Genomic DNA, 10013 nt, shown 5'->3' with positions numbered 1-10013 from the left:
TTATTTTCTAATTCTTCATTCTTTTGATTACATTTTGTTAGAAATTGTTTAAATATAAATTCTTTACATCAATAAGTATTTTTTTTAGTAAACTTTTCTATTCTACTTTTAACTTCACTAAATTATTACATATTCATTTTTTTTAACATATCCAAAAAAAATATAATAAGTTAATATTGTGAAGATTAAAATTCATATAATATTTACAATATTAACTTTATATTTCAATTTACCATTGGAATTTCTTAAAGCAAAAATTTTACATTTTTCTTTGTCAATTTATACATTATGTTCTAATTCTTCATTCTTTTGATTACATTTTGTTAGAAATTGGTTAAATATAATGCTCAAATATTGTGTTTATAAGAATAAGTACAAATTAGTACATTTTATCATAGATATTTTTTGAAAATCAAAATCTATTTTTAAAATTTAGATTTGCTTAAATGAGAAAATTCAATTTTAAAACTTATTATTAAAATCTTATGCAATCATTATGAAATTAACGTTTTTAATTGAAATTGCATTAATTTATATGTTTTTTGTGGGAAATCCAAAAAGTGTGTATAATATGAAAACAGTTGAATAAGGTTATGGAGGGAAGTGCAGGATCGATGAACAAAGTGGGAGGGAGTATTTTTGTCTGGTTTTTTGTGCAGGAAATATCCCCTCCTCTCGAAATCCTGTTGTCATGGTGCCCGACAGAAGGATTGTCTGAGGGTCAGCTGCGCCTCTAATTATAGCCAACTAATAATTTCATCGAAATAATTATAATTAATTCGAAACGAAATAATTCGAGCTGCAATCTCGAATCGATCATCGAACATCTCTTCGATTGCCCAAACGGTCGTTATTGTCTACATATTTGTAAAACTGAAATGAAATCTGGTACGAAGATGTCGTTCGTCTGGAAGTATTTTCAAAAGTCGAGCGACAGAAAGTTCGTGACTTGCAACATATGCAACAAGAAGTACAAGTTCTTCAACAACACGACCAACCTCATCGGGCATTTGAATCGGTTGCACTTCGTGACAATGCGCGAAGGGTTTGATACCAAAATAACCAAAATATCTTCCCGGAAACCAGATGTTGGAATATGTACGTTTACAAAAAAAAGCACAATATTTTTAAAATTCTTATAGTTATATCATCATTCGATAATTTTGAGTAGTTCTCGAGATCGTAACCCAGTTTTAGATGTTTGTAATCAATAGGCATATATCATTTACGCTATCGGCGACAACCGGCGCCACTCAGCGGCGGCAAAAATACCTCACCGGAGGCGGCGGACGGCCTTCCGCAAATCTCCGCGCTTCGGTCGCAGTCGTCAGGGGAATCCCCGTGCGTTCGTATCCACAAAATTAATCCAAACGTCGATTGGACGCGATGAAACCGGGCACGAAACTCTCATTCGTCTGGAAGTATTTTCAAAAATCCAGTGACAAGAAGTACGTGACGTGCAACATCTGCAACAAGAGATGCAAGTTCTTCAACAACACGACTAACCTTATTGGACATTTGAATCGTCTGCATTCCGTTGAGCAACAGTATCATCCTTCACTCAAATCCCATCAACAATTAGAACCGATCGTTGTAATACGTACGTCTGTCAAAAATATTCTAATTATTTTATTAACAATAACATTTCATAACCTCAAGATCTTGTTGTTGAAAACACTGCAAATATATATATAAAGTTCGTATTATAGTATTAGAGCACATGCTTCTACAGATTATCAAGAAGTCGTAAATGGAATTGTTTCTCGGAAAAACCATTACGATATGCATATTACGTTCTTTTCGTTTTCATTTTCACACAATCTTTGTTTACTTCACTAACTATACATTACTCATTGAAATCTGCCACGAAAATAGATTTGCAAGAAATTTATTTATATAAACACAAAATTCAGTTAACTTATTATAAAGACAAGTTTCAATAGAAAAACCAAAGATATTTATAATATTTATTAATTTCATAAATTTATTTTAAATATAAATTTTTGCTGTTCGTTTATTTTTTTTTCATATTGATGAATTTCATATCTTTTTTGATATTTGTAGTCTACATTCGTTTGCTATCAAAAGTTGAAAACAAGTATTTCTCGAGAAATGAAGCAAATTGAAAGTTTTTGATTATTCTCGAAAAAAAAAATGAAACATGTTTTCTACTTAATCTTTATTAGTATAACAAATTTGCAAATTTTTTTGATAATATGAAATTTTTTTAAATTGATCATTTCTTTGTAAGTAAATACCTGGTTTATTTAATAATGTTATAAATTATTCTTAATAATAATAATAATAATAATATTTATTGCAACAAAAAATTATAAAAATTAAAAAAAAAACTTAATACAATAACTAAAATAAAATTTTAACTGCTGCAAAGTGCAAAAAAAATTAACGTATATGTGAAGTGGGGTTGCTGGATCTTCACTTCATTAATTATTATTATAGTGCCCTTTTTAACTTACTTTACGACATTCATAAGGCTAGATATCAATGTCAGATGATAGATTGCTTTAAAAATAATAAAAAAAAATTATATGATTCTTATTACAACTTGAATTTGTTTATTTTCGAGGTCTATCATTTCTAAACTATTTTGAAGGCATCATTTGAATATACTTGAGTAAAAAAAGTAATATTTGATTGAAATTATGATTTGCAAATCACGTTTGTTAGTGCTCTTTTGAAGGCCGAATAAAATCGATTATATTACTCGAAATGGACGTTTCGAGTGTGCGTGTTTAGGAAAGTCGAGTCGTCGAAATCAATAAAGATTCCACGATTCGCCGATGATGAATGTCGTGGGTCTCCGGTGGAGACTCGTCGACGTCGGTAGGGCCGTGAAAGAGGCGGCAAGTTTGCGCAGATGTTGGATTCGGTCGTCATCGTAATGGAAAAACCCAATCATTCGCATCCGCAGCTCCCGACGAGCTTTCCTAACATTTGCGAGCGTTGTTTGACGCTTTTGCTCTACCTTCGACCTTAAAGTTATCCTAACAACAGTTTCGTGTACAAGATGAAAACCGGTGCGAGGAAGTCCTTCGTCTGGAAGTATTTCCAAAGGTCGAGTGATTTGAAATTCGTGACGTGCGACATATGCAACAAGAAATACAAGTTCTTCAACAACACTACGAATCTGATCGAGCATTTGAATAGGCTGCATCCGCAGAAGGTTCGCGATAAGTATCATCAGAGTAAAGTGCAGAAGGAAGCGACTACAACTGTTGAACCATCAACTGCAACAATCGAGGAGCCTCCAAAGCGACGATTACCGACGGATAAAAGCCTCATCGTTATATGTACGTGTCTTTAATCAATGGTAACAACCAATGACTAGGTCAAACTCATCGTTTTACTCGCAACCTTAGAATATTGATTTCTTCATAATTTAAATGTACAAACTAATTTTTATATTTATTATTATTTGATAATTATTTTTTCAAATTTTCTTCATACTTGAATCCTCGAGCATTCCCCGCAAGATGGTGTCTCGCTCAGCTGTGGCGCGCAGATTCTATAAGTCTGATAGATTTAGTCTTCTGCGGTCGGTGCTTCAATGCACTTCAGTGCACAGTTTTCATGGCGAGTTTTGTGAGCTTCAGCGAAAAGCTGAAGATGATGAACATGATCTCAACTGGTAAAAGCGTGCCATCCGTTGCTCGTTGTTTCGGTGTAAGCGAGTTAACGGTGAAGTCAATGAAGTGGAAAGAGCATCTCAACAGGACTAGAGTTTATGGTATTTACGGAGGGAAAACGGTTGCGCAAGTGCACGACATAGAGCGCATGGAGAAGGCTCTCACCCTGTGGATATTGGAGCAGAAGGAAACTCCGACTAGTCTCATGATTCGGTCGCAAGCCGAGAAGATCTACAAGAGCTTCAAGGTGAAGAAGACACGTAATGCGATGGAATTCCATGCTACCACGACGTGGTACGAGAAGTTCAAGAAAAGACAAATGTTGATGCTGCAAAGTGAAAAATGTAAGGTTTTTTTTTTTATGTTTGAGAAAAACAAACCTATACAATTTCATAATCATATGAATGTTCAAATCCAGGAAAAATTATTCAATATTTTTAATTTCATTGTAAATTCATTTACATTATATTTTTCTTATAATTAAAAAAAATCATGAAAAATCTATAAAATTAATTTTCAAGTAATATTCGAAAAGCGTTTTATAGTTAACAGAAAAATATTGATATTATTTTTATGATATAAAATACAAATAAAAATCTTACTTTAAATTGAAATAATATTTGCATAGTGATTTTTGCTTAAACATTGGCAGAAATCTCTGTAGAGATTATACTTAATTTTCTGTAAATCATTTAAAAAAAAATGTTATATTCTTTTCTATTAATTATAAGTCTGCAAATGAATGAATTTACAATACAATATTTAGAAACTTTCGAAAATTATTGCGACATTTAAACATTTGTAATATTTTCATGATTTACAAATCAAAATCTTACTTTTGATATGTTTATGTATTATCATTTTAAGTTTAAAATATTTCCTGAAGAAAGTTGAAAATCTATTCATAATTGTTGTCCTTGCAGCACAATCGGTCGACGACTTTTTCTTTGAAACGAGATCTTTAACTTGTTTCAAAGAAAAAGCAAACTCGGATTATCTAACTGTTAAAAGTCCTGCGCATGCAGATAAAGTTAGTTAAGGAGTCGAGCAGGTAGATTCCGAATCGTTGGCTCACCAATAGAAATCGGTATTCAAGTTCAAGACTACAAGGAAGTAACAACAAAAATAACAGACTAAAAATTTCAAGTTCAAGCGTGCGTCGTACCGTTACCAGTGAAAGTATATATTTTTGCAGTTGTTTACGTTTCTAAAGGATAAACAAACAAACAAACAAAACAAAACGTACATTGGAAACTTTGTAGCGTTACTTAATGTAAGTAATCTATATTTGTGTACGGGCGTTCGGCACGATTCGAGCAGCTGCCATTATTGCTGTCCCTTCGATCCAAACTATAAATATTTATTTTGACTTTTTGTTGGAGTTATCAATGTTTTTATGATCTGGGAAAGTTGGTTTGGTTTTTGGTGCGGCTGGAAAAAGGCGGAGCGAGAGCGGCGGACAGCGTTTAATTGTCCACGGTGCATTAATATTTATTTATTGCTGCCGATCGATAGAGAGTTTTAGTACTACTACACTCTGCACTCTCTGTATTTGCTTCTAGTATTAGTACAAGTAGTTACGCAAGCGCGGATCTAGCAGACGTGGCATTACTACTACAGCTAGTCCGGTCTCGGTACTAGCCTGATTTCTGGTTACGCGAGTGCCCGACTTGTCTCCTCCTCATCTTCATCCATCTGTAACAACAATAACAACAACAACAATAATTTGGTAATCTCGGTCACGCCGCTTGTACACATGCAATACCATCGGGAGAGAAAGAAGCTGTACAGAGCGTACCGCGCTTCGTTTGGCCAAGAGGCGACGCGTTCCGGTATGTCCGGTCGCGGTGAAGACGATGGTGATACGCACTTCAGCATGCTCAAGAGGAACAGGAAGGCGAATTTCACGCCGAAAGAGATTAACGCCCTGGAGAAAGTTTATTCGGAGTACAAGGACGTGCTGTTCGGACGGCTCTCGCCGAACGTGACTCCGATGGAAAGGGAGAGCGCTTGGCTGGAGGTCCTTAAGGCTGTGAACAGGGTGTCCGTGTGCGGTAGGACATTGCAGGAGATCAAAATCAAATGGAAGCAGCTGAAGCAAGTGAGGAGGACCAAATGTGAGTTTGATTTCATGCACGGGCCCGACGGATGACGACGAGCTCGACCGTCCGTTATTCAACAGGCTCCACGCAGATGACGAACGTCGCACGCGCATGTTTTACTCAACCATGTCGAACGGAAACGACTTAACTCAACGCATTTGCCGCAAACCTATAGTTCTCAAGCAAAGTTAATTATTTAAGGATTAACAGCGTCAGTGATGACCCATTTTCTCCATATTGAAATTAATCTAACATTTCCAGCTAATTATCAGAGTACACGTGTTTAAAACTTAAGCGTTTTATGTTGTGTTATCTCAATATGTAATTGCAGAAATTATCGGTAAACGACAAAAACATGTTTAATGATTAAACAAAATTTCAAACAATTTGATTGTTCTATGAAATATTTTATGAGTTACATGAATCCTTCATTGTTGATTTTAATAGTTTTGTATACATTGCTTGTTCGTATTTAGATCAATCGATTGTAAATATTTAATGAATGACTGTTGTTTTGTTCGCAGATTCTCTACCGGAGAAGCAACAAAGCGGGAAGGAAACACCAGCAGCATCCACGTCGTCATCCTCACTGTTGAAGCTGAATAATCCATCTGGTATGAAGAGTACAAAACTGCAGCCGATAGCTCCAAAGCCGTCTCCTCAAACGATAAAAATCACCAGAGCGGCGGCGATGCAGCAGCAGCTTCCGCCTCCGCCGCCGCCTCCACCGGAACAGGAAAAAGAACCGGACGAGGTATGCCTTCGCTGGAACAGCCATCACACCAACATGAAATCGAGCTTTCCGTCTCTGCTGGAAAGAGAGCAGTACGTCGACGTTACGTTGTGCTGCGAAGGAAAGACCATCCGTTGTCACAAGGTAATAATAATTGGATTTAATAAATATATATTTGTTTTAATTAAATTGATTTCAGTTGATTTTGTCTTCGTGTTCTTCATATTTCGATGAAATCCTGAGCACCATCACGCCGTTTCAACATCCCGTTATCTTTCTGAAAGGTACGCCGTTTTGGATCCTAAAATCGTTGATCGATTTTATGTACGTGGGAGAGGTTCACATTGAACAATCGAAATTGCAGGAAATTCTTGAAGTCGCTGAAATATTGAAGGTAGTTTTAGTCTTGTATTTATAAATGATTTTATTAACTCTTTGATGATTTGATCAGATCAAAGGATTGACTGGTAAAAAGCCGCAGCAGAATGGCGAAAAGAAGGACGATAGAGCTAGTAGTAATGAGTCATCGTTGCAAAGCACTTCCATTCCAATTCCAGTATCGATTCCCACTCCGATTATGCCCATGAAAGTTCTGAAAGCCATGCCACCGCTGAGATTGGCTGTAAACAAGGACGTGGATCCGTTGTCGCTGCTGAAACCAACGTTCTTCGAAGAGCCCACCACTCTGAGAAAGATTTTACCCAAAACTGAATTAAGTCGAAAACAGTCTTTGGCTGCGGAGAGGAGCAAAGTGGATGTGATTCCTCCGAGACGCATTCTACCTAAAAGGCGACTCAAGCGAAAATCTTCAGAGCCCGAAGAACGCGAAGCAGTAAGACTTATCATCACAAGATTGTAATTAGTATTTTTAATTTATTGATTTGGTTTTTAGTCACCGCCACCTCTGGTGCTTCGCAAAGGAACGAAATCAAGACCGGTCGTTAAAGCCCCGAAATATTACCACATGGAATACGACGATCCAAACGATAAGCTCATGAAGTTGGAGGACGAACCGCGCGAATCTGAACATCACTTTGATATTGTCAATGTTAAATCTGAACCCATCGACGAAGATTTTGATATAGTCGAGAACGAAGTCGCTTTCGGCCAATTATCAACAACGCAGGATAATATCACTGAAGATTCAGAAGCTCACGACAAAGATGAAGAACCCTCAGATCAACATAAAGATGATTCTGATGCACCTATGGAAGCAACCCAGGAAACACCAAACGACGCTTCATTTGAAGCAGAAAACAGTAAAGAGGATGATCCCGACTATTGTGAAGACGAATGCAACGGCAAAGAAGTGGATGACACTTCAGAATTAGTAGCTCCCGATCCAGAGAAGGACAAAGACGGGAACGATTAGATCTAAAACATGTCTTTATTAATTCTTACAATATTTCTCTGTTTTATCAAAGAAAAACGATTATTAAGTTTACTTCCTTTAATCGCAGCGCATGAAATAATTCGCTGCGCATTTACACTATTATTATAATCTTCAGTTTAAACAAGAAAAAGAAGGGAAAAAAAATATTATTCTGTGATTTCGGCGATGTATTAAGAAAATAATATAGCTAAGAAAAAAAAAATATATGTACATATTTATATTAATATCTGTTGTGCAGAAGTTGATGTAACAATACTTTTTTTTTGTTCAAAAATTAAAAGAAATCGAAGTGCGTACAATGGAATAACGTCTTGTACATGTTTAGAGTAATAAAAAGAATAAATGATATTTTATTAATTCATGATTAATTGCACGAACTGCTTTCTTCAGCGACCTTTGTGTGTAAACGTTCCGATTTGAATTTGCCGCTCCTTCGGAACTGTCAATAGACGTGGGCCAATCGGGGAGCGCCAAATTTTGTCGGCGCCCGATGGCAAATCAAAGCCATCGCGGTGGCGTGTGTGTGTCAAACGCATTCATTCGTTCCTGTCAACGTGTTAAAGGAGGAACGTTATTTTTATATTAGTTTAATACACTTTTAAAACTAACATTACATGCAAAAGCACTCAGGTAAGCAACACATTCAATTAGTTTCTCAAATTCAGAGACTTTCAACTCAATATTCGCAGTCGGCATAACCTTATTCACGTTTGCTCTCTTCTTGCAGGAACTGTATTCTAAATTAAGTGATTTTATATTAAACACCATGGAGATTCAGGTATGCCTTTTGGTGCTTTTCGCAGCGATTGCTGCAGTCAGCTCATTGAAAGCTGGAGAATGCGAAGGTTAGTTATCTTATAATTTCAATTGAAAGCAGAATATTAAACAAAGGCTTTTTTTTACTACTTTATAGTTTGTGTCAAAATCTTGGACAAGCTGTCTGCGAAGCTGGACAGTTCACAGAAGTCAGACCCCAAGAAAATTGAGGCTGAATTCAAGAAGTATTGTAAAACAGCCAGGGATAAGGAAAACAGATTTGTGAGTATAAAAGAATAATTGTGGTTTTAAAGATTTTTCACATTAACATGCCTTCAATGTTTTTGATTGAAATGATTTGTTAGTTATGATTGTTGTAATTTCAGTGTTACTATTTGGGTGGTTTGGAGGAGAGCGCTACAGGAATTTTGGGTGAGATGTCGAAGCCTCTGTCGTGGTCGATGCCTTCGGATAAGATCTGCGAGAAGCTGAAGAAGAAGGACGCGCAGATCTGCGATCTGCGCTACGACGTGCCGATCGATCTGAAAACCGTCGACCTGAAGAAACTCAAAGTTAGGGACCTGAAGAGGATCATCAACGATTGGGGCGAGGACTGCACCGGGTGCATCGAGAAGTCCGAGTACATCAAGAGGATAGAGGAATTGAAGCCTATACATACCGAGTTGTAGAACATTTTTTTAGTTATGTGAATTAATTTATTTATTAGGGCATTTAAACGTGCGTTCATCCTTTTTATCGTTACTATATCTTTTTACAATTATTATTTTTTTTTTACCTTCCAACACACGTCAGCTATGGATGATCCTCGTGCATAATGAAACGACCTTTCCAGATTGAGGTTTTCCTATTGTTTACTCAATTCAATAATATAAAAGAAGAAAAAATAAACAATTTCTAATCTATATTTGGTCAATACTGAAATAATGTATATTGATGTGAAAAAAAAATAATTATTTTAGATATTGTATTTATTGATAAATTATTAAATGTGAATGTGTATAAATATCTTCTATTTTCTTGCATTTTTCTATATGTTTCAATTATTGCTTTAATGAAACAATTGATATTTATGATGGAATGCAATTTATATTAGAAAAGTGGACAATCCTTTTTCATACATTCATATACAACGAGAATTGGCAAAGAATCAATTAAACTTTTACATTTAAATATGCTGATTGATGCACAACATTTAAGATTTTAAAATTTTCCTTTAAGATTTGCAAATTACGAGTGTTTATGAACATTTTAATTGAATTCATCTTTGACTTTTTGAATGGAAAAAAATATACATCGTAAACAGCCATGCTTAATTTCGTTTTGTTTCAATAAATTTTGACAAACGTTAGAATTCTAACACT

At 35.5% G+C, this 10013-nt stretch overlaps 2 protein-coding genes across 5 annotated transcripts; both read left to right on the top strand.

Annotated features, from left to right (window-relative positions):
* Positions 1–1285: 1285 nt before the first annotated feature.
* Positions 1286–8054, top strand: LOC108561109 (protein jim lovell-like). 4 transcript variants are annotated; one of them, XM_017918907.1, is made up of 5 exons: positions 1286–1600; positions 6274–6626; positions 6682–6876; positions 6934–7314; positions 7375–8053. In XM_017918907.1, exons 1-5 carry the CDS (start codon positions 1387–1389, stop codon positions 7852–7854), a joined length of 1623 nt encoding a protein of 540 aa, XP_017774396.1. In that variant the 5' UTR covers positions 1286–1386; the 3' UTR covers positions 7855–8053. The 4 variants fall into 4 exon arrangements, with proteins under 4 accessions (XP_017774396.1, XP_017774395.1, XP_017774393.1 ...); XM_017918906.1 differs by lacking the exon at positions 1286–1600 and adding an exon at positions 2742–3311; XM_017918904.1 differs by lacking the exon at positions 1286–1600 and adding an exon at positions 3551–3991 and having other exon boundaries at positions 7375–8054.
* Positions 8055–8383: 329 nt separating this feature from the next.
* Positions 8384–9409, top strand: LOC108561108 (mesencephalic astrocyte-derived neurotrophic factor homolog). Its single transcript, XM_017918903.1, has 4 exons — positions 8384–8505; positions 8603–8720; positions 8789–8913; positions 9018–9409. The coding sequence occupies exons 2-4, from the start codon at positions 8642–8644 to the stop codon at positions 9318–9320; spliced, it is 507 nt and encodes a 168-aa protein (XP_017774392.1). The 5' UTR covers positions 8384–8505; positions 8603–8641; the 3' UTR covers positions 9321–9409.
* The last annotated feature ends 604 nt before the right edge of the window (positions 9410–10013 follow it).

The sequence above is a fragment of the Nicrophorus vespilloides genome, unplaced genomic scaffold (assembly GCF_001412225.1).
Source record: "Nicrophorus vespilloides isolate i.1.1-1 unplaced genomic scaffold, Nicve_v1.0, whole genome shotgun sequence".
Classification (NCBI taxonomy): Eukaryota; Metazoa; Arthropoda; class Insecta; order Coleoptera; family Silphidae; genus Nicrophorus; species Nicrophorus vespilloides.
This window is presented reverse-complemented; position numbering and strand designations above follow the sequence as displayed.